This window comes from Neophocaena asiaeorientalis, unplaced genomic scaffold (genome assembly GCF_003031525.2).
Source record: "Neophocaena asiaeorientalis asiaeorientalis breed wild unplaced genomic scaffold, Neophocaena_asiaeorientalis_V1.1 scaffold256, whole genome shotgun sequence".
Classification (NCBI taxonomy): domain Eukaryota; kingdom Metazoa; phylum Chordata; class Mammalia; order Artiodactyla; family Phocoenidae; genus Neophocaena; species Neophocaena asiaeorientalis.
The window spans coordinates 4,653,945-4,680,835 of NW_020185324.1; the positions used below are offsets into that span (position 1 = coordinate 4,653,945).

At 39.1% G+C, this 26,891-nt stretch overlaps 1 protein-coding gene across 2 annotated transcripts in view; it reads right to left on the reverse strand.

Moving 5' to 3' along the window:
* The window catches only part of GLIS3 (GLIS family zinc finger 3), a 493,473-nt gene that overhangs the window by 321,245 nt on the left and 145,337 nt on the right, over positions 1-26,891 (reverse strand). For both annotated transcript variants that reach the window (XM_024734311.1, XM_024734310.1), the window contains one exon: positions 1,766-1,973. In XM_024734311.1, the coding sequence (XP_024590079.1) occupies positions 1,766-1,896 (131 nt within the window). In that variant the 5' untranslated portion in view covers positions 1,897-1,973. The remainder of the gene's footprint in view (positions 1-1,765; positions 1,974-26,891) is intronic.

Genomic DNA, 26,891 nt, shown 5'->3' on the forward strand with positions numbered 1-26,891 from the left:
ATACACAAAGCTTATTCTCTCTCCATCTCTAGATAGCAAAATGCCTTCAAGTTGAACTGTTGCCTCCGGTCCTATCTCTCCTCTTATGGAACACACAAACCAATTTAAGTATCACAAATAAATGTGACCTTTCCAAATTGCTAAAAGTAAATTCGATATTTCACCAAGCCAGTTCCCAACTCCTGTTTCTTTGCTCATCCTACAAAAATTATTTCCATAGAAGGACTCACAGAATACATAATCAAAACATATATATCAGTGCATCTCTAAGATGTTATCTTTTAAGGATAAAAATTTATGCTAAGGAATCAAATATGCCAGAAAACACTGAGATAATGACCCTTCCCTGCCCGACCCATGAAAGGGACTGCACTAGATACATGCATGGCTGGAGCAGCCTGTGCCCTGCCTACCTTCAGTTTCTCCATTAATTATGACTCTCTGCCTTCAAGGCATGGGCTGGACTTGCCACAGACAGGAAGCTGAAGGCTTCCCAATGACATCTACCCCACGAGTACAGTTAATTTTACATGCAATACTCAGCAAGTCTGAAGAGTCCCTCAAGGCATAATCATCAATAGGAAAATGACAGGAGCAGCTTCCCATCACAAAAAAAATCTCAGGTGAAAAACAAGTTTCCATCTCATGAAAAAAATGGCATAAAAAATGATCCAGGAACTGTGATTTCAGAGTCTCGAATAGCAGCTAGGAGGACAGTGCAGAGACACAAGAAGGGGAAAGGGGGATAAGAGGAAAAGAAAAATGAAGGGGAGGAAGAAGAGGAAGAAACAGAACCCAGAACTACAAGGCATCTCAGCAGATTCCAGTCCCCCAAGAAGAGGAACAGAGGTCCACAGAAGAGAGGTCCAATTCCTTCGCAAAATCACAGTTACAACAGATCCGGGACTGAAGCAAAAACTTTGGATTGTATTTCTCCAAGAAGACTACTTACAGAAGATGAAATAATTCATTTCAAACATAGAAATAGACCTTATACTTTGCACAGTGGTTTGGTTTTATGTCCCCTGTAATATCGACCTTAAGAGATATAAAAATTTGTTTGAGAAGGTAATTTCCCTATTCAATTATCTCCCATGGAGATAGATGTATAGCATTTATTGGACCTACTTATTCCAGCACCTAATCAGACATTGTGTTGAAATGTTATGGAACTCACACACGAAAGTATGTCTTCCTAGACGCATCATAAAGTCTTGAAATTCATGATTTCTATCTTTACTTTTTCAACTATCTCCCTAAACTTCAACTATTACATTATGCAGGACCATAAATATTTAAGATGCTTGGTTAGATGGGTGAATGTATGGCTGGACAGACAAAACAGCTGTAAAGCAGCCTTAGGATGCTGCAACTCATACACTGAAAAACGAGCAGCTAAGATGGATGTGCATGGAAAATCTTTATCTTTTTAGGCCATGATATGACCTGCTTCACCAGGAATCAACAGATTAACACACTGGTATTTAGTCACAGAGGCCCCAAAATCTCAAAGTGCGCCTTAATTTCACTCACACTGTAAGCCAGCAGGTATTAAACCATTCTTCCCAATTAAGATGATATTATGGCACACACAGTTTTTATACACATTCCCCTACAAAGCTCAAATTAAAAGAGCTGCTTGAGTGTGTGTGTGTGTGTGTGTGTGTGTGTGTGTTGTGTGGGCATGCATTCAGTAAGGAAAGGAAAAACAGTCATGGGTGTGATTATACCATAAGAAGGGGAAAAAAAAAAAGTAACTTGAGACCTGGTATCTGAAGGAGGTATATTCAGGTTGGCTGCATTCATTGCCCTCTGTAAGCTAGGACTGATCTGGTTGCATGCTGTAGAGACCTGGCTTGCTGGTGGTGAAATGGGTCCCAGTCGCTGAACCATCATGGGACTGCTGGTGACCACTAGATTGTTGCAGCTGCCTTTTCCAATGGACTTGCACTGAGGCCCAAAGCCAAGAGCCCCTAAAAACAAACGAATCAGGTTAGCTTTCATGTCCCTTATATCAGAAATCAGTAAATACACATATGTGCACGCTTATATCAGGACTCATCTTTAGAGACAGTCCTTGGATCACCTTTTTGGTTTTTTTTTTCAGTATTAGTGATAGAAAAAAGCTTTCTCTAATTCCGATGAAAATCCATAATGCTACAATAGAAACCCTTCTATAATCACCACTCATACAAAATATGCTTACATTTTGCTTCTTCTATATAGAAGTGTCCAGTTATATTAAGAACCATATTTTATCATCTCTTTACCTAAAGGGTTAAGGTGGTAAGTAGATGGGATTACTTGTATCAAACCATGTTTTTGTAGAACAGCTAATATCTTGAATGACCCAGCAAGGAAAGTTGACACTCCTGAAAAAAACTTGTTTAACTGGTTCATTTCATTCCAAGTCTGGTCTTCCAAAATGCCTCTTTAAAAGGATATAGACTGGCTGTGTCTCTCCAATCTTTATTTTTCCTCTTCATCCTAATATATTTTCATTGGACATACACACAATTTTTAAAAAATCAAGATGAGAGAACCCTAAACAAAACATTCATTCTAAAAGTAGCATGTTAACCAAATTTGACATAAATTTTTCATTTCATTAGTAACAATCTTCGAACGTAGTAAAATTTGGTACATATCCCAGAAGGGAAAGGAAAAAAAAGAAACCATCAAGAATCTGTGCCATTACAGAAACGTGAAGAGCAAAGAGGAGAAAGGTAAACACTGCCATGACTCATTTATAAAAAATAATAATAGTGGTTGAATCATTCTAGACATTCTTTTTGCATGGATATACTTTTTCAAACAGTTTTTGAAAACTACCTGTTCCAGTCTCAGTTCCCATTTCAAATAAATCAAAATAAATATGATCTCAGGTTTTTCTGGCAAATTGGCTCTAAAATTTTCTCACCAAATTCCCCATCTTGCTCGTTGATATATTTGGGATCAAAGTAGTAGAAAAGCATCACGGTAACTTTCCTTAGCCCTAAGGAGTATAATTTTTTATTTTGTCTTCTCAAAAATTAGGTTAATAGCCAAAAAAAATGACTTCTTCATCTTTTGTAACATTCTATTCCAACAGCCCACAAACTAAGGATAAACAAGACCTTAGAGTAATCACCAATGCTCTCATCAATGAAACCACATCTCCAAAGTGCTAGGAGAGTCACAGCATCTTTAGCTAGCAGGAAGCCTTCTCTAGTCCAGCCCTCTGGGAAACTAAAATCAAATGTTAACTGACTTGTGTCAGTAAATCACACAGGGATTCACTGACAGAGCAGAAATGGAGTCTACAAGAGTGTATTTTCATGGCACCTGTGTCCTTAAGTTTAGGTGCTGGATGCTTAGTTTCTTCCTTGGATACTTTCCAAGATCCAAGAAAGGTCCAAAAGAAATTTCTGTCTGATTTTTTTTTTCAGATACACAAACCGGAACCTTCCCCTCTCCCTGCAGCTTCTATCTGATGCATCTTCTTGTGCCTTGAAAGATCAGTTATAGATGATAGTCCCTCTGTTTTCATAACTCATATAACACTGTACCATCAGGGCTTCATCTTGACACTAAGAGTAGTGGGTACATTTTTGTGCAATGATCATAGACTTAATATCTTTATAAATTCCAACAAGCTACATGTGATTTGCTTTTCAAACCCCCTTTTTACCTTGGATAAAGGCAGTGTAATGGTTCATACCCTAGCCCAGTATATAAGACACTTGAATTCTATCCCCAGGTTCTATCCCTACCAGCCACTGCTACTAAAAGCAACATTAGATGTCAGGTATTCTGGCAAATTCAGTGTCACATATTCATCTAAGGAACTCATTCGTTTCATGCCTGTTTCCTTCACCATAAAATGGTATTAATATCTACCTCTAAAACAAAGACATATTAGCAGCTGGAACAGCACACCCAACAAATACTACTTGGTGTCAAAGCATATTAATACATTATTTCATCAAATCTTAGATGCCATATATTACGTCATACCATTATTTTATATACCAGTAAGAACAATAAACTAGTACATGGTGTTAATATTTCAGAGATAATCCGATGTGAAAATAATGCACACCTTAGCATAGATAAATACCAATAAGATTGCTGAAAAAATTATTTTAGCCCTTTTCTTGTTCCTGCTTTTCTCTCTGCTTGGCACAGCCTTACTCTAACTTGTCTACCTAGGAGCACCTCTGTCTTCAAGGTCTTGATTCAAAGGTCATCTTCTCTGTGACTTCCTCTCCCCCACTGCCAACTGAGCAAATCTGACCAATTCTTCTTTTCGTTCCCCCACAGTCTTTCGTAACACATTTGCCTCAGCACCTTCAGGGAACGGAAATGTTTACATGCCTGTCATCCGTTTATACTTTATTGCTTTTTAAAGACAAAGCTCTTGTCTGAGATATCGCTGCTTCCTCAGCACCTAGCCCAGGGCCTATACAGTACACAATAAAGTCTGTCAATGAAGCTAAGAATGAATGAATGAAAATAAAAGATAGTTATACATGATATTAAATACACATTATTTCCACTGAAGCCCTCCTGGTCTTCTTGTCTAAAACAGTGCCATTTTTCAAAAACAGACTCAAACTAAGCCAATCCTTTGATGTTTCTCCACAGTGTGGCTAACTAGGTCTGAATGGAAGATGAAGCTGCGGGAGTAGTAACTATAAATCTATCTCCCTGGACTAGAATTTTACACTGGTCAAGGCTGCCCTTGTAACCCTATACCCTGGATCCTCACATTCACAGTATTTTCTCCAACTGTAATAAAGAAACATTAATCTTCCCCTCCCCAGTGTCTCCATCATTTTCACTATAACACCTTCTACTCCCAAATTCACTGGTCAACTTGAGCCTCATCTAACCATAGAGGAGTGACAGCTTCTGACTATCACATACCTTTAGCACGAAGCTATACGGTAAATTTCTTGGGAACACATTATGTTTGTGGAGCAGCTGTAAGAATGTTCTGTAAAATGGCATCATCACTCTCACACAGGGAGGCAAATAACAGTCTGACCAAGAACCACTGTGCTTAATGCAACCATCTAACGCCAATTTTTTTTCATAATGCCCGACAGAATGAACACCTCCAGACTGCTCAGAATTGTGTAGTGCATTGTAGTATGGGCTCTGGAGACAGCCTGCTTGGGAACCCCCAACCCAGGTTGGTTGTGTGACTTGGGCAAATTACTTAAATATTTGTGTTTATCTCTATGTGTCCTCATCTGTAAAATGGGAATAAAAATAACACCACTTTATAAGGTGTTACTGTGCATCTAGTATTAATTACACACGTAAAGGACTTCACATGTCGCCTAGGGCATAGTAGGTACTTGATAGATGTTAGCTGCAATTTTTGTTGTAGTTGTTATTATTGTTCATGCCTGTCATCACTTTTTTTTTTTTGCTACATTCTCTTTCTTGAAGTAAGAAGAAAACAGTTCTTTATAATTCCTTGCACAAAACAAGATACAAGTAAATGATACTATTTAATTCTCTACCCATTTCTTTCTGCTTTGAGCCTGGAGCCAACTTTTTTAAAACCAGGTGTCATCACAGATAGAAGAAAAGTTTTCAGCTGGCCAAGTCTGAACATTCCTTGGCTTGTCATTCCCTGAAAACAAACTGTACAACTTTTCTGACTACCAGATGTGCCAACTACTTGTATGCTGGTTTTCATTTTGAAATACTGCTTATTTTTAGAGACTGTACAGTGTTTCTTAAAAATGTGTTTACTGCTCAAATAAGGATTCGAGTGGATGGCATTCTGAGTACTACATACATTCTAGCCAAAATCACTGCATGCTGGTGGGGAGCGCAAACGTTTTGCATTTCCTGAACTGAGAGGTCATCTTAGCAGGGGCATGTTTTTAATTAACATCTTCATTAGTTGAAAGAGTTCTCTTGAAGTCAAATAGTTGACTATGTTGCAATTACCCCTGCTGAGGCTGCAACTTTCAGAATGATTTATGTTTATCCACTGGTTCCTCTAAAAATGACAGAGATATTGGGGGAACAGAAATAGCATACATACATATATATATATATATATATATATATGGGAGGGGGGTAGGGAGAAGTAATCAACTTTTTTTTTATTGTATTGTTCATCAACTGACACTAATCAAATGCCAACCATGAACTGGGCAGTCCTTGGAGACAATGGTGAGCAAGATAGACAGAGTCCCACCCCCCCACAGAGCCCACAGTCTGCCCATGAAGAGGAATACCAAAGCAACCATTATATAAAAGAGATCCCTGCTCCTAGGTTGGGTCATATGAAATGTCTTTCTTTACAGGTCAAACATGATCAAATAAGAGCAGTTTCTATATAGTTCAACCTAACACATATGCAGAGTGTTTTGGAAACAGAAATAATGCATATCAGGATTTGAATTCTGTCTCACCCACCCACTGGCTGTGCAACACTGAGCAAGGTCCTTAAAAGTCTCTGTGCCTCAGTATCCTGTCCCTAAAATCAGGACAGTTAATAGTACCGAATACAGGGTTGTTATGAGGATTGAAAGGGTTAGTATATATTATTATATGCTTTACCATCTCTAAGGATCAGGGTTTTCGTCCCAATCTTTCACTTTAAAACATTTCAAACTTACAGAATAGTTGTAAGTAGTACATGAATCCTCTTTATCTAATTTATCAATTGATAAATTCCATCTGTTGATCTATCTATTCATCTATCCATCTCTGTATATATAAGATTATTGTTTTAATTATCATTAATTTGTTGAACTATTTAATAATAAGCCATAGATTTTATGCCCTTCACCCCTAAATACATAATCATAACACAATCATCAAATTCAAGACATTTAGCAATGACATAGTACTAGTACATAATACACAATTTATAGTCAAATATTACTAATTATCCCAATAACACCCTTTAGAGCAACTGTTTTCGAATCCAGGATCATGCATTTCAAGGAAAGGTTTTGCTGAGATGGAACTTCAAGAATGGAATAGTAAATCAATGGACACCCGGGCACTGAAGGTTGATGGAAAAGTAGAAAATCAGAGAAAGAAAAGAAGTGAGAGGTAACAGTGCACAGCACAATAGTTAAAAGCATGGATTTGTACCCTAGCTCCACCACTGAATGGCCACGTGACCTTGGGCAAATTACTCAAGCTTTCTGTACCTCAGTGTTCTGATCTCTAAAATAGGGTTAATACTAGTACTTACATCATTGAGTTGTTCTGAGGATTAAATGATCTAATATGTGTAATATATTTAGGGCCTGGCACTTAATAAATACATTATAAACTCATTTCTGGTACCTTTCTGATATTTCTAGCACCTCTTTTCCTGAGTGACCAAGGATGGCATGCTGATACCTCCTGACCCAAGGCCTTCTACTCAACACACAGTAGACTTATCCTCCCATCGATGGACTCCAGACTTCAGGCCTTTCCTCACTCCCATCTTATCTTACTCTTAGACTCTCCCTAGCTTTCATTCATATTCCTCCTTAGAACTAGAAATAAGATATTCTTGCATACTAGACATACTAGGCTTGCTATACAGTGTTTTGTCAAATATGTAATGTTTTACTGCTGAAATACAGTAGTGACAACTTCATGAATACATGTGACTGTGTAGTGTGTTACTCTGAAATACAGTTAAGGCAGGGGTAGATGACTAAGAACACCAAAGGATGAGAATCAGAATGAAATAGCTGGCTTCCTTATTCAGGGGCAAAGCATTTAAATTCAGTGTATGTTACAAATGCTCGAAACTGCACAAAACTTATGAGAGGTAAGGACTACTGAGTAGAGCATCCTGCCTCCATGGAGCTTACATCTCCGTAGAGATAAGATGCACTCATCTAGGAACAATCAGATAATGATACTAGACTGTACAGAATAAAGCATGAGACTGAATCATAGAGACAGGAGTTCAGAAAAGGTGGAAATCACTGTTTACCAGATAATTCACTGAAGAAGAACAATTTTAACCAAAAAGGCATTTCCCAAAGGTCTTCAGGAAGTCCAAAGGTGTTCAGTGATAACAAATAAGATGGGGTCATGGAGAGATCCATAGTCAAATAGCTTTGGGAAACTCTAATATAACAAAGTTAAACGTATCTCTTTACTACAGGTCTTCTCAGAGCCTTTAAAAATTGCAAATGCTGATAATAAATCTCCCAGAGGAGCAAATAATATGCAAAATATATTTGTTTAGGGTACTTTTTTCCCCCTATGACTCAACCAAGACTCGCATACTAAAGAACACTCTTTAGAAAACAATGAGGTAAAACATGAAGGAAAAACGAGCACACGAATGGGAAGGAAATAGTAATGTGTGGACACGGAAACAGAAGGGAGGAGGCGTGGTATGTGCTAGGGAAATGAAGAGAAAGAAGTCAGGGTTGCCTGCATGAGGGGGCTTGACCAGAAAAAAGGGAGAAGACAGACTTAGAGGACTTGTTTAGTCAGCCTGGTGGGCCTGATTTAACAACTGGACATTATGTATTCACCAATGGCTCCAAACCTGGCTGCACATTAGGGTCACCAGGAAAGCTTTCCAAAAATGCAAATTCATAGGCTTCACTTCAAACCAACTAAGCCAGATGATGCTGGTGTAACTGGCCTGCTGACATGCACCTGGGACCCTGTGCTATAGATAGTGGTGCATCCCACTAGAAGCCAAGTTCACCCAAGATTAATCTGGTGGAGATGAGGAGAAAGGATGGAGGAGTACATGAACCAGAAGCTGGACAAACAATGAGGAGAAGCCCATGTGGTAGTAAATGACAGCGTAAGAAGGCAACGGTTAGGGAAGCAAGTTAAGAGTAATTTATGGATTATATAATTGGTTGATAAAGATTTAGAAGATCAAGTTTAAAAAGGAGGAGGAGGTCATATAAAGGCTATTTTTGTAACTCCAATCTGAAATTAATTACTTGATCCCAGATAATAAATAGATTAAATCCTAACCCAGATTAATGAAGATTCCCACGAATTGGGCAATCTCCCACCACTCTGCCCTCCCTCCCAAGTTTATCCCAGAAATAATATAACTTTCACACTAACACTCTTCTAACCTTAGTCAGTATTCAGGAATGTTGGCCACAAAGTATGGAATCAACAGCATTACTCATTTTTATTTTATCCCTGCATTAAATGGAATCGTATTTATACTCCAAGAGATTAAAAAATATCATATTCCTTTCTGAACCACTCAGTGCCCTGGATTCCTGGACATGAAGTCTCAGTCTTGCTCCCCACCACTGGGCACTCCTGATAACATGTTATTAAGAACACATAGCTCCAAACCACCTCATAAAGATGTAAAGATATATTAAACAGCATTCCCAAAGTTTATATTCTAAAGTCCCATCAGTCAGCTATTGTACATCAATTATCAACTAATTAGTACAGAGTGCTTATGCTGACCCTTCTGTTCTCTCTTGTAATGATTTGCCAAGTTAACTGAAAGCTGCTTTGCTCCATTGAGACTCTTAGTATAGCAAGAGTGTTAAATAAAGTTCACCAACAATTAGCCTAGAAAACCAAAGAGGAAATGTAAGCACATTTTACTGCTTTTCCCTGGACAAATTTTCTAACAATCCCATGAGAAGAGAGTGAATATATTTGTTAAACAAGCAAACCATTACTCTGAAAAACTGAAATACCAGTACTGGCATAGTTCAGTAATTCTGTCTCACTGATCAGGTATTCCTTTATTGTGCCCCTGCTCTGTGCTATAGTATATACTCTAGGGAGTGTGGATACACAGATGGGTTAAACAATTCTTGCTTACCATCTAATTTAGTAGGCTTACATCAAGGCTTACACATGGGATTAATCTGTGAAAATATATGAATTCAAGGTGAAATTATACTTACTCTATAAAAATAGGACTTGCACAAATATAAGAAAGGATGAGAAAAAAAAAGGAGGAAGGAAGCATACTTAATGGGAGAAAACTACCTGAGTTTCCCAAAGCCCATGAACAGGTCACATTTGTTAAGCACCACCTGTGAGCTTGGTGCTGTGCTGTACTAATGGAGTCCTAGGCCATTGGGTTTTCCCCTAAAGAGCTTCCGACCAGTTGGAAAGAGTTTTAATCAACGCATGAAAAAATTAGGAAACACCCAATCTCTTTCTTAATTCAATACAAGATGCTTTAAAATTTATAGTGTTTTACAATTTTCAAAAGTTTCACACACATAATTTCATATAATCTCATAACAACCTTATTTCCCCTACCCCTATATTGCCCCCCCCTTCCCTCTTCCCACTGGTAACCACTAGCTTGTTCTCTATATCTGTGAGCCTGCTTCTTTTTTGTTTTATTCACTAGTTTGTTGTATTTTTATATTCCACATATAAGTGATATCATACAATATTTGTCTTTCTCTGTCTCACTTATTTCATTTAGCATAATGCCCCCCAAGTCCATTCACATTGCTGCAAATGGCAAAATTTCATTCTTTTTTATGGCTGAGTAATATTCCATTGTGTGTGTGTGTGTCTGTGTGTCTGTGTGCACCATATCTTCTTTATCCATTCACCTGATGATAGACACTTAGGTTGCTTCCATACCTTGGCAGTTGTAAATAGTGCTGCTGTGAACACTGGGGTGCATATATCTTTCCAAATAAGTGTTTTTGGGGTTTTTTTTGATATATACCCAGGAGTGGAATTGCTGGGTCATATGGTAGTTCTATTTTTAGTTTTTTGGGGAAACTCCATACTGTTTTCCACAGTGGCTGCCCCAATTTGCAGTGTAGGAGGGTTCCCTTTTCTCCATATCCTCGCCAACATTTGTTATTTGTGTTCTTTTTGAAGATGGCCATTCTGACAGGAGGAAACACCCAATCTTAAACTGAGTTGCCATATGCTGAGCAAAGAGATAGATCAAACAAGAAAAAGATCTGTTAAACTGGAGGAGGCTTGGTGGAGGAGGTGAAACCTGATCTGAGCCTTTTAATGGCCAGAGGGCAGAGGAGGGTACAAAAAGGGGGTTTGCCAAAGTGAAGTGAGGAAATGTACTATGAAGGCATATGGAGGCAGCATGGGGAAGTGGTAAAGGACGGAGATGCTAGAGCCAAAATGGCTTCACTTACCAGCTCTGTGACCTTGGGCAAGTTCCTTAACCTCTCTGTGCCTGTTTCCTCACCTAGAAAATGGGGATGATCATTGTATCTACCTTCATAAGGCTGTTTGGAGAACTAATAGGTCAAAATATGTAAGCACTTAGAATAGTGTCCAGCACACAGTAAGTACTCTATAAGCCTTAGGTATTCATGCTCTTATTAAAGCATTCTTAGATTACACAGGCCCTCTAAGGCTAGGCCCTCCAAAAGAACTATAGTAGGCTTTTAAGCATGAGTGTGACGTGATGAGGGACTATGAAGAAGACAATTTCACTATTTTCAGCACATAAGAAAGCAGAGCAAGGTAGGAAGATGTTGCTTTGAGCTCAGGATGCAGTGACAAGGTCTGGACCAGGTTGAGCAGAGGTAAATAAAAGGGACAGAGTAACCCCAAATTATCTTATGAAGAAAAAAAAATAAGAGGGTTGTTGAAGGGACTGTAAGAAGTACTAGATTCCAGACCCTTCTCCATAAATTAACATTGTGTTTTCCCTAAGCTGCTTTTCCCCTCTAGGTCAACTAAAAACAGAGACTGGAAGAGAAATGGCAAAGCTGCCCACTGGAAAGACCTCTCATTGTATGGAACAATGACTGGGACCCCTGTCAGAAAGGAGGTGCTCAACAAATACTTGTTGGGTGAATGAATAAAGAATATGACTTCTAAGGCAAATATAGTTCAAGGACACAAATAAAATTAAGAAGTTCCCTCTTAAGTGTGAGTTGTGATATATGAGAAGGAAAGACAGAGATCCCTGGTGAACACAACTGTTGATACGTCCTTATCTCTAAGTTCCTGAACAGCTGGAAATATTATTAGTTTGCTGCATCTCTCCTTACTCCCTGCACATACATATGACTTGACACGAAGGGAGAGTAGTCTAAGGCAGTCAATGCAAATCAATGGAACTTTTTTTTAGGACCTAAGAGCTGGTTCCAAGGGAAAATCCCATTCGATCCTTCATAACAGAGATAACTTCTTAGTATCTAAAAGTCACAACTTACACAGCCATCACTAAGAGCTACTAGACTAACTTGTTTTCCACCAAACAGTAATTCTGCAGAACTGTCCAAAGAGATACATACATATCATAATTTTTTTCTGTTACATATTCTACACAGGCTTGCAATTTCAGATGAGATGCCCAGAAGCATCCGACCCAAAGAAATGGCAGTTATGGAGATTACATTCTCTTATACTAAAAATCAAGTCACCCATATTTCTAAGAACCAGAAAATGCCCGGCTTCCTGCATCCAGAAGTCACACAGGTTGTTCAACTGTCTCATCAACCAGATATCTTTTGCTTCTAGGCTTTAGATTCTTGACTCTGGGCTCCAAAGTCCATTCAGCAGCCCAGGTATATGCAAGAAAATTTGTTGAGCTACTATTTGTATTTTGTGCTCCTTTGTCTCAGGGTAGTTATTATAAAAGGGCCAAAAGTAGACGCTGCTTGATTTCGTCCTTTCTTCTAGTCCTGTGGGGAGGCCTAAATCCACTGAGATTACCCAAGTGCTCTGAGTACCTATGAAGAGAAATCCAGGAGAAGGGAGATTGCCCAAAGTCTGGGAAGAACATCAGTTTGACAGTCCCCCAGGTAGTGAGGCAGCTCTCAGAGAAGGCAGTGAGGGTGAAGAGAATGTCTGCAATGGCAAATGTCCAAAGGCCAGGCTCTAGGTCTAGGGGCTCCCAGCTCTTCAGCTCTTGGCAAAGCTTTCTGTGCCCAAGCAATGCACAAGGAGCAGACTTCTAGAGGCCATGTGGGCTTGGTCAGCAGGCACCTCAGCATCAACCTGGACCAAGAACCAGAAAAGCTCTTGGTATATTCTGCTCTGCACAAAGACCCTGGGATCTCGTCTCTCTGGCAAGGTGTTAGGTACTCCAACCGACAATGACTGAGATTAAATTTCAGGGTACTGGAGTCTGATTTGTTTTCAATTAAAGGAAATAATTTAAAGAACGCTTTCATTTATACCTGAGTTGGTAGAGTAAGTCACATCCACTACAGATTCAATTAAAACTGGAGAGATTGGAAAGCTGAAATATCTACCCTTTGGCTCAAGCAACTTGAAACCTGTCATTGTGTAAAATTACATAACATTACCCCAACTACCAAAATATTTTTTAAAATTTTAACATCACAAGTCTCAACACACAGACAATCTGACTAAGGCCTACATAGTGCAAGTTCCCCGTGTTTCTTTTATTTAATGCCATTTTTGAACTTACAAGAGAAGTAGAGTAATCTAAGCACTTCTGTAAATATAATTGGGGCATGAGTTAGCATTAAAGTAATTGTGACTGTTTTATCTCTATATCCTACAGGTGCTAATTCAGACACTATATCAACAATAACTGAACTAATAATAATGAAATTAGGTCAAACAAAAAAGAACACCAATTCCAACCCAAATTCTTTCTCATCAAAACAAAAAAGCAATCATAATACAGATTGATGCCAGTATGAAAAAGATCTAAATTAAAAGTAGTGCTTATAATTCTTTTTGGATCCATCTCCTAAAGCAAAGGTAACAAAAGCAAAAATAAACAAATGGGACCTAAATAAACTTAAAAGCTTTTGCACAGCAAATGAAACCATCGCCAAAATGAAAAGACAATATATTGAATGGGAGAAAATATTTGCAAATGATATGACTGATAAGGGATTAATATTCAACATATATAAACAGCTCATACAACCCAACATCAAAACAACAAACAACCTGATCAAAAACTGGGCAGAAGAGGAAAGAGGAAATGTAGATGGCCAACAGGTACATGAAAAGACCCTCAACATCGCTAATCATCAGGGAAATGCAAATCAAGACCACAATGAGCTATCACCTCACACCTATCAGAATGACTATCATCAAAAAGAACACAAATAACAAATGTTGGCAAGGATATGGAGAAAAGGGAACCCTCCTACACTGTTGGTGGGAATGTAAATTGGTGCAGCCACTGTGGAAAACAGTACGGAGGTTCCCCCAAAAAACTAAAAATAGAACTACCATATGACCCAGCAATTCCACTCCCTGGGTATATATCCAAAAAAAACCCCACAAAAAATACTAATTCGAAAAGATACATGCACCCCAATGTTCACAGCAGCACTATTTACAACTACCAAGGTATGGAAGCAACCTAAGTGTCTATCATCAGGTGAACGGATAAAGAAGATATGGTACACACACACACACACACCCACACACACAATGGAATACTACTCAGCCATAAAAAAGAATGAAATTTTACCATTTGCAGCAACATGGATGGACTTGGAAGGCATTATGCTAAGTGAAGTAAGTCAGACAGAGAAAGACAAATATTATATGATATTACTTACATGTGTAATCTAAAAATGCAACAAACTAGTGAATAAAACAAAAAAGAAGCAGACTCACAGACATAGAGAACAAACTAGTGGTTACCAGTGGGAACTGGGAAGGGGGGAGGAGCAACATAGGGGTAGGGGAAAAAAGGTTACTGTGGGATTATACGAAATCATGTAACAACTTTTGAAAACTGTAAGGCACTATAGACGTCAGAGAATCTTTCATTCAATTAAAAAAAAAAAAGTGGTGCTTATGTTCTCCCTAAAGTAATACTTTTTTTAAGGAGTATTATTATTTACCTGAATTTGAATATGAAAGCTGAAAATAAATGTGAATAAAAAGTTGAATGCTAACTGAATCAAAAACATTTCCTAAATAATTTACAAATTCTTAGAAGAGAATTAATAACAAATCATAAGCAACATAAAAAATTCCTATGGCTTTAAATGTAAATGGGAAGGAGAGAAATAAAATTCCTCCCCAATTCTCCAAAGGTCAATTAAGTAAAGGCCTTGATTTGGTGGTTAGATACCTCCTCTTGTGACTGCTCCAGCTGAACCAAAGTATAAAGTCTGCCGGAATTTGTTCTTCTCTTTGTTCTAAACACCCGTAACAAAACAAAAATAACAAGGAAAGGCAGAAGTCTCACTATGATCTTCTTGCACAACGAGAGGAACATGAACCTTGATACAAATCTACAGTTTGAAATAAAATATTACACAAATACCTGTGAATCACTGGGTAATATTAGCTACTTACAACGAGCAGAAAAATTATAAAGGTATTGCTAAAATATTTTCAATAAAGAAAACTGTTTAGGCAATCACCTTAGTGTGATCATTCTAAGTCTAAATTTTCAAAATGGAGTCTATAATTTGCTTCTAAATAAACCTACTTAGATAGTAAGTTTAATAAAATTACATAAATTTTAGCACTTAGAGATATGCATGCTTCAGAGTCATAGTACTTTGAGAAATCAAGTTATATCTTAAGGCTGAAGAAAGTGAGAAAATAAATCACTTTCACCAAATTTCAAAGGTATCCCTTTCCTTTCTTCTCTCTTATAGCTATTAGGTACTAGATAACCAAACCTACTCTCCTAGGTACTGATCTTGTGAAGAATCCAGAAAAAATAATAATAAAGGGAGTTATCTTTTCTTTGGTCTTCTGCTTTCAAACACAGCAAGCTAGCTATGGTAAAACCATTGCAAATTTCAGAAGAGATTTTGCTCCATGTTCTAATTCTAGGACCAAGCCAATGAGAAAAAAAGGGAATGGACAACTTCCTTCCTCCCTAAACACAGTAAGCACCTTTGTTTGGAAAGACTTTCCCACTATCTTCTTTCAAAAATGTGTTAGTCACAGTGGTCCAGGGGAGGGTGGGAAGATGTGGCAACTGGTATCCTTGTAATATATTGTACTTCAGTAGAGAAAGTAAGGGGATGAAGATTGAGAAATCTTGCCTCATGAATACAGGATGCTCTGTCATCTGACACCAGTAGCACAAGGAATTCTAGTAACACCTCCCTCTAGAGGAGGAAAGAATGGAGTCCGAAAAAAATTTGTAAAAAAGACATATAATTCAGCTTAACTGACTTGTTTTTTGACACGTAGCCTTGAAAAGAACAATTTTACCTCAGAAACTTGCAAACTGATTTTTTGATAAGTTTTAACACGCATTTTACTAAATGCAAGAATAGACAGTGAGGGAGAGAAAGGCCAGGTATCCAAAGACAGGGAGGTTGTCAGGTTTCTCTTTTCTGTGTCAATTTTGTTTAGTTGGTCAAATGAAAATTCAAAACCATATAATTAGATGGTTGTTTATACATGATTAAGCATGAGCTCATTGGACTTTAACATGCCAAAAAGTCAGAGATGTGGTTAAGGGCAAGAAGGAATTATTAATAAAAGGAAATAAAGCTGTAATACATTTTTCACTTACGAATAAAAATAATTCAAAGTTCTCTAGATGGAAAAAGAGGAAGAAAAACATCAACCGTGAGTAGGGGCAAGAAACCAGATAATTTTATAAATGGTTAGAATTCATGACATGTAAAATATAAGACACCAGTACAAAAAAGCTTTTCCTCCTCTATGATTCTAATCCTATTTTTATTTCTTGTAAACATAATTCACAATGAGAACATAAAACTTACCTGTATTATATTTCTTTAGAATTGTTCTGGGAAATATTTAAGCAAGAACATGCTGTTCATTTAAAAGAGTTACTTGTTCTCTTCATAACTGTCTTCACCAGTAATCCTCTCTGGAGAAACCAATAGCTGTCAGCTCCCTTGAAAAAGCCAAGTGTCTCTCATTTTTCACAAATGCAGAATTTTTCTTCCCAAAATGAAGTAAGCCCATCAAAAGCAAGGTTTAAATGGCCATAACCTTCATAAAGGTAAGGCAGACTTTTCCAGATGCCCCAGAGAATCTTAGATTGGGGCTGTGAAAAGTGGTGAATCAATTTCTCACAGAGATCAAACACCGAGCTATGGATGAGGTCAGTGGGCAAGTTTTTCAGATGACAGAGAGAATGAACTGATCCAGGATCAGACTACTTACTCCACCTTAGGTAAGGTTTTCAAGCCACTATTACAACTTCTCCTTACTGGGAAAATACACTGCCAGCAAACCCCAGAGATGGTTCACCTGTGCGTGCTATTTTCTCAAGCAAACAACTCTTTGGGTTGCCAATGCTGTGACTGCTATGCTATTACATAGTAGAACCAAATAATCAGAATGAGTAAAGGCCACAGGAAGCCCAATACACAGTCCTTAAGACTGAGGCTAAAATGAATCTTAATAACATTCAAAAAGCCTGTAATACCTAAGAATTAAACATTGGCTTTTATAGCCTGACTGTGAGAGCAAGGTCTCCAAGTCATATCAATTCCTTTTCTGTCTGAGAGACCTTCAATCTCAACCTTTCTCTCCTCTCTCTCCTCCCCTCTTCTCCTTCTACCCCCAATTCCCCCCCACACACACACATACACAGACTATGATCATCAGCCAGTTCTGACTCACAGAGCTGTCTTCAATCCTGTACATCTCTGCCCACTGGAATTTGAACAAAATATACTTCACTTAAACCTATATGATAAACTACAAAATATGGAAATGCCTAAAAAGCTCATTTCCAAGAAATTAAGATGATCATAGAGTGCATATCTGAAAATGCTCAGATATTTGAGACAAAGCACGATACTCACAACTAATTTGGCAATTTGAACCTACAAAGCCTTATGTATTATCTATGCGTCTTTCATAAAATATATACTTTGTTCTAAAGATACTTTTTAATTATTGACCTAATTTGGTTAAAGTTCTTAACATATTCATTTAGTGTTAAAAGCCACCCAAAGCTGAGGGAAGAGCACACTTTCACAAAAACTCTTTATGAGTCAGAAATTAATGAATTTTTGTCTTTAATGTTGAAGGAGGGGGAAAATCTTGTTAAATTAATACATATTGATTATTTGAAACAGTTTAATATCTACTATAGTTCCAGATAAGAAATGTGATAATTTATTCCTAAACAATGTGTGGCATGTAACTCAAAACTGCTTTTCATCAATAATTAATATTAATAATTAACAAGTATAAACAACAAAAATACCTTTTGGAAATGTTTCAACCTGGCCCTTTCCTCATTCCACAGTCTGCCTATTGCACCCCCTTTACCCTCTACGTGGGGTTAATAACTAAACTTCCCTCATCTCTGACATGCAACACTACCCAGCAGCAATCTTCCCAAGAATGCACGCACAAACACATAAGATTGTAAAGAACAAAAGTCTTATCAGAGTCACCTGAATCTGGCAAACGGATTTCTAAATTAGCATCTGCAGTTTCAATCCACTCAACAGTGAATTAGGTTTTTCTGCAGTAAGGACAGAACCCTGAAGAAAGTTCACCTCAAACACCTATTCTCCTACCTACAGATGAAAGGTCTTATGTCTTTAATACAGGGATTAGCCTAGTAATAAAAATTAAACAGTACTCTAGATAAGCATAGTGGAAGGAGAGGATAATGCAAAAATCACTCATTTAAAAGAGGCCAGAACCAATGTACCAGGATTCTATTTGGCACTCATTCTGAAGAGCATTCAATTTGACTTTCTAAAACTACATTGCTCTTCTTTCTCCATTGACTGTATGCAGAATAGCATCTTCAGAGTCAAACCCATTCACCGTTATTGGTATAATCAAAGGTGTTTCACTCACCATCTGCCTCTTACTTTTCTAGCCACCTTGCCCTAGCACTCGACATCTCATCCAGCCATTTATTCCTTCACCAAACTGAACGTTATGCAGGTAATATCCTAAGTTCTTAAAGTTCAACACTATGGTATATTTTCATTTCTCACAGCAAATACAAATTCTACAATCCCTAATCCCCTTCCCCTGCATCCCTCCATTCCATACTTTACCATTATTCTTCTTGAAAAGTCATCAGAATCACCAGCAAAAGCACCTCATGCTTAAGTTATTCATGTTCCCAGGCTGTTTGGTCACTGACATTTAAAAGTGGTAGAAGTAAGAAGCTCTCTCACTGGGGAGCTTCCATAGGCAGTTCGTGTAAAAGTGTGGGGATAAAGGTGTTTACATCTTTTTCTTGGCTGGGGGCCTCAGACAGCTGTGCAGAGAGTACTTTGCATACATTTCCAGGTCTACCTGCTCTTTGCTTTCATAAAATATGCGCAGGGCTTGTACATTCAGAGACTGCTAGCACATTCAGCAAGGGCTGGTGTGTAGAGAGGAAAGCATCTAACAAATGCAGCCTAAGAAACAATGTCTCCCTTCAAGTGGAACTGCTGGTGAAGTCAGCCAGCACTGGCCCGCGTGAACAATACTGGGCAGGTCATTAACCTGCCCGGTTCAGAGGGCGATGAGCTCACCCACCTTTCTGGAAATGCTATTTTAGCTGCTGAGTTTATACAAATAAAACCCATAATTTTCTAATGGCTAAACTAGGAATGTGTTAGAAAATAGCTAACTCTCTGAGAACCCTGCAGAAGCCACACAGGGAACTTACGAAGGTGTGTCTGCTGTTGTTCAAGTTTGCACACATCTTTATAATCGCTACATATATATTACCTTGAAAATAAGCAACCACACAAGTAAACCGCAATTTTTTAAAAAAATTAGGTGGTTAATGCATTGTTTTCTCCCTCTCTTTTTTTTTTCTTTTGCATAGGAAAGAATAAGTTAGTCGTTAACTACACAAAGGAGTTAACATTTAACTCTGAATACTGAGAATGCTTTAGCTCTCAACCCCTCCCCCCTTTTATTATAGCAAAAATAGGTTCAGGAAAACTCTTACTATCACAGACCCTAGATGAGATCTGGCTATATCAGTTTCCTTGCTGCACTCACAGGAGGCCCCAGTTCCTTCATACATACTCCATTCCAGGCAGCTGGGAATCCCTGCCCACTGCCCCTCAGGACCCACAACTCCCAACTCCCACCATTAAAGACCAGCTAACATTCTACCCCCTCCTTGAAACAAACCTTCCAGATTCCTGTCTCCTATCCCAAGTTTAAGGTGCTTTTATCCCTCCTCTAAAATCCCAGGTAATGTTATTTTTGAATCTTTTGTGTTACTGATCACTTCTACATTATATATTACCTGTACCTATATCTTACCTTTCCGCCTTATAACTGGCAGGAACATGAGGATAGAGAACTTACCTTATCTACCTTCACCCCCAACCCCTCACCCCCAGAGTACCAGGCTACAATCATGTTGTGCTCAGGGCAGACACTCACTAAATGTCTATGGACAGGTAATGCCCATACCTTTTATTGTTAACACTGAGCCACTTTCCACAGGTAGGTGGCAGGAAGGCTAAAAGGAAAAAAGTGTTTTATTATTCAAAATAGGGAGATTGCTGGGATGCCCAGTGTTGGGGTGGGGTGGGGGGCTCTTTTCTGTTGTCCCTGCCATTCCTAACCTGTCCTCCTCTCTCACTCCCCACAGGCTGACTCTACACCTCATTACACACACAGTTCCTCCCCATGGACACAGCCCTTTCCAAACTGTGGGACTTGTCACCTTTTCTGTGAAGCCCTCCATGGAAACAGGAGTATAACAAACTCCTCTCCTCTCCCTCTTATTAGCTATTCATAAATATCACAAAGGAAACGTAGAGGTTACACAGATATCAACATGGTGATCATATTTCCTCACCAAGAACTTATACTTTACTACTATCGCTGCTACTACTACTACTAATAATAATACATCTATACATTAAAAACAAAATGAGAGGGACTTCCCTGGTGGTGCAGTGGTTAAGAATCCGCCTGCCAATGCAGGGGACATGGATTCGAGCCCTGGTCCAGGAAGATCCCACATGCCGTGGAGCAACTAAGCCCGTGTGCCACAACTACTGAGCCTGCAAGCTACAACTACTGAGCCCATGTGACACAACTACTGAAGCCTGCACACCTAGAGCTCATGCTCCACAACGAGAAGCCACCACAATGAGAAGCCCACACACCGCAATGAAGAGTAGCCTCCGCTAGCCACAACTAGAGAAAGCCCGCACGCAGCAACGCGCAGCCAAAAAAAAGAGAGCTGACATTAGTGGAAGATTTACTTGGTACCAGGGGAGGATGCCTGGCTCTATACTTGGATTAACCAGTCAGCTCACACAACAACCCTGATTATTACCATCCCATTTCACAGAGGAGACAACCTGAGATTCAGAAAACAGTAATTCCATCAGAGTGAGGATTCAAACTCAGGTAGCCCCACTCCAAAAACATGCACAGATGTCCATGAGCTCATAAATCCTTGACCACCACCCTCCACACGACTAGACAGATAGTACGAAATGGGGAGAAGAGAGGACAATTGGAAACTGATTCTTCTCTCCCAAAGCTAGAACAAACAGCACCCACAGCCTCCAACATCTTGGTTTCCATATATAAGCAAAAGTGAGGAACAATACCTTAATTTGTTCCCTGTAGGTGCCATAAAAGGTGTCATGCATGCAAGTATAAATAGATGACATTATTTTAACCTTTATGGTAGCAGATAAATGTCCGTTATATAACCCCTCTCACTTTCAGGAATTTTTGATACATAACATCAACTTCATTTCTTCATTCACTCAGTCAGGGGTTAAATTGCATAGAAAGAGAAGGTAAAACAGAGATCAAGAGAATTACAACACAAAATGATATCTGTTTAAAAAAAAGGGACGATCAAAAAGCTGTTGGAACGTTGAGGAGACAATGATGCTGATAATGATGACAATATTTAGGAACACAATACGAAAATAAGCATCTCCATGAATCTTACTATAGAAGGTATTTATTGATTTTTCTGTTGATTAATAGTCTTAAGTTTGCACAATTCATCAGGATATATATTAGAGATTAAGAACATGATAGGCGCTTGCATGCACACACGTGCGCGCGTGCACACACACACACACACACACACAGAGGAGCACACAGACAGTTACACAGTGTGTCAGGTTCAACAAAAAGTAAACATGAGGTGCTTGAAGGGCAACCCTCCCATGCAGTTCGATAGGGCCCCTTTCTACTAGCAATCTCAACCTTAAAAACAATATAAATGAATCCTTTAAAGGAATCTTTTATAAAATTCTGCCTTAAAATTTCATCTTTCAAAACTGCACTGACCTAAAAGCAGAGTCTAACCAGCCACCAACTGTCCCCAGGCATGTGGCTGCTCTCTGTTTTCGCTATGAAATAAAAATATTGACATAAGAAGAAGAAAAATGTGGATGTACGGTGGGTGGGGTCAGCAGTATGGAGATGAAAAGGATCTATGCCTGCTGGAGCCAAGTCATAAGGCCAGGAGGCTAAGTTTGGTCTGTGGCTTTGTAGCTGTGTGAACTTGACCAAATCACTTAGACTAAACCTCCCTGCCAAGCTTAGCTTAGTGAGAACATATAATGAACTATCTAGCACCTGGCTGGCACAAACCAAATACTCAGTAAGCGTTAATTCCCCTTCCTACCCAGATCACATCTGAAAACCTTTCACCTCTCATAATATAAAAGACTACCCTCAAACCAGAATAGAGGATGAAATCATTTCAAGAGTTTCCCCCATGAGAAAATGATGGATCCATGCTCCCACCATGATTTGAATTCACAGATTTATATGTCGAGAAGGAATAACAGAGATCATGTTTCCAATTTCCTTACAGATGGTAAAACTCAAGTCCAGAGAGGTAAAGTGACTTATCCCAGGTCACACAGCTATTCAATTGCAAAGTCAGGATAAAATTCCAGGTAATCAGCACCCAACCAATCCTACTTTCTACTGTATTCTACTACATTCATTGGACTTGCTTAATAGTGCAAATACCTCTGAGGCAGTCAAAAATGTCTTTTGCGGGCTTCCTTGGTGGCGCAGTGGTTGAGAGTCTGCCTGCCGATGCAGGGGACACAGGTTCGTGCCCTGGTCCGGGAAGATCCCACATGCCGCGGAGTGGCTGGGCCTGTGAGCCATGGCCACTAAGCCTGCGCGTCCGGAGCCTGTGCTCCGCAACGGGAGAGGCCGCAACAGTGAGAGGCCCGCGTACCGCAAAAAAAAAAAAGTCTGTTGCATTTCTCCAAAGAAGATATACAGATCTCCAATAAACACATGAAAGAATGCTCAACATCACTAATCATTACAGAAATGCAAATCAAAACCACAATGAGGTATTACCTCACACCAGTCAGAGTGGCCATCAACAAAAAATCTACAAACAATAAATGCTGAAGAGGGTGTGGAGAAAAGGAAACTCTCTTGCACTGTTGGTGGGAATGTAAATTGATACAGCCACTATGGAGAACAGTATGGAGGTTCCTTAAAAAACTAAAAATAGAACTATCATACGACCCAGCAATCCCACTACTGGGCATACACCCTGAGAAAACCATAATTCAAAAAAAGTCATGTACCACAATATTCATTGCAGTTCTATTTACAATAGCCAGGACATGGAAGCAACCTAAGTGTCCATCGACAGATGAATGGATAAAGAAGATATGGCACGTATATACAATGGAATATTACTCAGCCATAAAAAGAAACAAAATTGAGTTATTTGTAGTGAGGTGGATGGATCTAGAGTCTGTCATACAGAGTGAAGTAAGTCAGAAAGAGAAAAACAGATACCATATGCTAACACATATATATGGAATCTAAATAAAAAAAAACACAAAAAAGTGGTTCTGAAGAACCTAGAGGTAGGACAGGAATAAAGACACAGACGTAGAGAATGGACTTGAGGACACGGGGAGGGGGAAGGGTAAACTGGGACGAACTGTGAGAGTGGCATGGACTTATAGATACTACCAAACGTAAAACAGATAGCTAGTGGGAAGCAGCCGCATAGCACAGGGAGATCAGGTCGGTGCTTTGTGACCACCTAGAGGGGGTGGGATAGGGAGGGTGGGAGGGAGACGCAAGAGGGAGGGGATATGGGGATATATGTATGTGTATAGCTGGTTCACTTTGTTATAAAGCAGAAACTAACACACCATTGTGGAGCAATTATACTCCAATAAAGATGTTAAAAAAAAATGTCTTTGGCTTTCAAAATAGAATGAAAATGGCAGATGGTAGACTCCTTCTACACAATGAGTGTCGGGTATGGGACAGGAATGTTCATGAAGAGATGATACACTGGAGGAGAAAAGGGGTAAGCACAGAGGAGGGGATAAGGAGTGAAAAGGGACACAGAGACACCCTACTTTACAACTGTGCCCAAAAATCAATTCCATTTCAGTCCACCAATTGAATCTGGAATTGCCCCCAGACAGATTCTCCCTCCATTTTTTTTTTTTTTTTTTGCGGTACGCAGGCCTCTCACTGTTGTGCCTCTCCCGTTGCGGAGCACAGGCTCTGGACGCGCAGGCTCAGCGGCCATGGCTCAGCGGCCATGGCTCACGGGCCCAGCTGCTCCGCGAGGATCAGGACACGAACCCGTGCCCCCTGCATTGGCAGGCGGACTCTCAACCACTGCCCCACCAGGGAAGCCCTCTCCCTCCCTTTTATCTGCAAACCTAGAGAATACAAAATCTACCACTCTCCCGGCTCAGACAAAATGCATGAATTTTCAGGAGAAAAGAGAAATGAGATGGTTAACCATCTTTTTCAATAGTCTAAAAAAGAGGTTCAGTTTGAGTTTGCTCAACTCTTCTTAAACCTTAGGTTTCAGTAGAATCACTGCTGAACTACAGGTTTTACTGGAACCAGTGCCTGCTTATTTACCTGCCAAATATAAGTTTGCCATGGAACCAATGTTCAGGCTTCTTGGGGACAGCAAGCACCTTGTTAAGGAAAAGGAAAAAATCTAATTTCAGCATATCAAACTTGACAGCATAATTTAAAAGATTCCCATCTCAAAGAAAGTTTACAAGCAATGAGTGAGGCTGTAAGGAGATTATTTCCAGGCATAATAATAATTGCAGAAAATTGTCCAATTAGCTGTTAAGCACTGAGGGAATTCCTTTGCATTGTGGCCTTACTGTCTTTGTCTTTGTTCTGAAGAAGAATTCTGCCTTCAGGAGCCTAAAATAACGAAAGAGTTCTTCATTATGTCAATAAGAGTTTGGAGGGAGTCCCCATGGCACAGGGACCTTGCCTGGTAACGAAGCCTGCTAATGAAGCATAAGGATTGCCTGTTCCAAATAAAAAAAAGAATTGTCTGTTCCTAGTTAAACCTGCTCACACCCTCCACAGCGGGGGGAACCCTGGCTGAGGCCCCAACAAAAGGAGAGCCTTTGGAAGGTGACAGAACGAGGGGCATTTGGGGTTAAGACCCTTAGTCCTCCTTGGGCCAAACTTTTATCTCGAGGCTTCTCAAAAAAAAAGAAGAGAAAGAAGTAGAAAGCAAAATCATCATATAAAATTACATTCTATTCAACAAGTATTTATGGGATGCCCAGTTGACACGGGTCTTGTACAGTTGGAAACCAGAACTTTAAACCCTCCCAACCCCATAGCTCACCTAGTCAACCAACCAGTAACACAATTTTTCCCACTGCCCTTCAAACATCTATTACTTGCCACTTTTGCAGCAGGTAAAAGCTCTGCTTCCTCCAGCACCATTCAACTATAATGGCTGTGTGAGCCTCAAGAAGGCAGAATACAGCTTAATTAAAGGAAGAACCTTCTAGCAAGCAGAAGTGACTTGGGAACCCTTGGTGAGGCAGAGTTCTTGTCCCTGAAAGAATACACGGAAGGGCTGCCAGGATATTGCAGAGAGTGTAGAGGGAGAAGGAACTAGAAGAGAACATTTCTAAGGTCATTCCCCCCTCTATGTAACACGTCAAAAGGCTTAAAACACAGTGTCAAGTTTCATATTTTTATGTAAATTATGAGAAATTTCAATGCCCTCATTCAAAGGCTTTTGTGTGTGTATGTGTGTGTGTGTGTGTGTGTGTGTGTGCTTCTTTCTGCTCTAGGCTTCTACTATGTGATGCAAGGCAGGTAAATTAACATCTCTAGGCTTCAGATTTATCATCACTTAAATGAAGGCCAGGGATTAAGTAATCTCTCAAATCCCTTCCAGCTCAAACATTTTCTGAGTGAACACTGAGTTTACTCTCTCTCCTTTTTACCAAATTAAATTTAGGAATTCTACCTACCCATAAAATTCAACAGAATCCCCTAAAAATCACTATACAGGAAAAGAAAATTCATTAAGGTGACAACACACAACATAAATATGGCAAAAACAATAAATTTCTTATATACTATCAATTATGAGTTTCAAAATTTAATGGAAAAAAGTTTAATTAAAAATACCTAGGAATAGCATGTAATATGAAAAAAACTACTTTTTGTTCTGAAGACATGAAAAAATATATACATATTTTCAGGTGAGAAAACTAAATATAGTAAGTGTATTGACTCTTCCAAACTTTTTCATAGACCTAGTGTAGGGTTTCTCAGCCTCTGCATTAATGACAGTTTGTGCCAAATAATTCTTTGGGCTTTTATTTGGTGGTGGTCAGAGGGGGGACCCTGTGCATTGTAGGATGTTGAGCAGCATCTCTCGCCTCTACCCACTAGATGCCAGTAGCACTCCCCCAAGTTGTTGATAACCAAAACTAAATGCTGCCCAGACATTGCCAAATATCCCCAAGGGACAACAACGCTCAGGTGGGGAACCACTGACTTACTGCAAAGTCCTAACAGGCCCTTCCTCATTCACTCAGTACCTTGACAATGGATTCTAAAGTTCATATGGAAGAATAAACTATACTAATAGTCAAGAAGACTTTGAAAAAGAAAATAAATATATTATTGAGCTATGAAGGTAAAAATTGTGAAATATAGAAGAGTAGTTAAACTGAACAAAGAAACAGAACAGAAGCAAAAGATCATGACCTCAGATAACTCAGATATATAATAACAACTAGCATATGGTGGCATTACAAATGAGT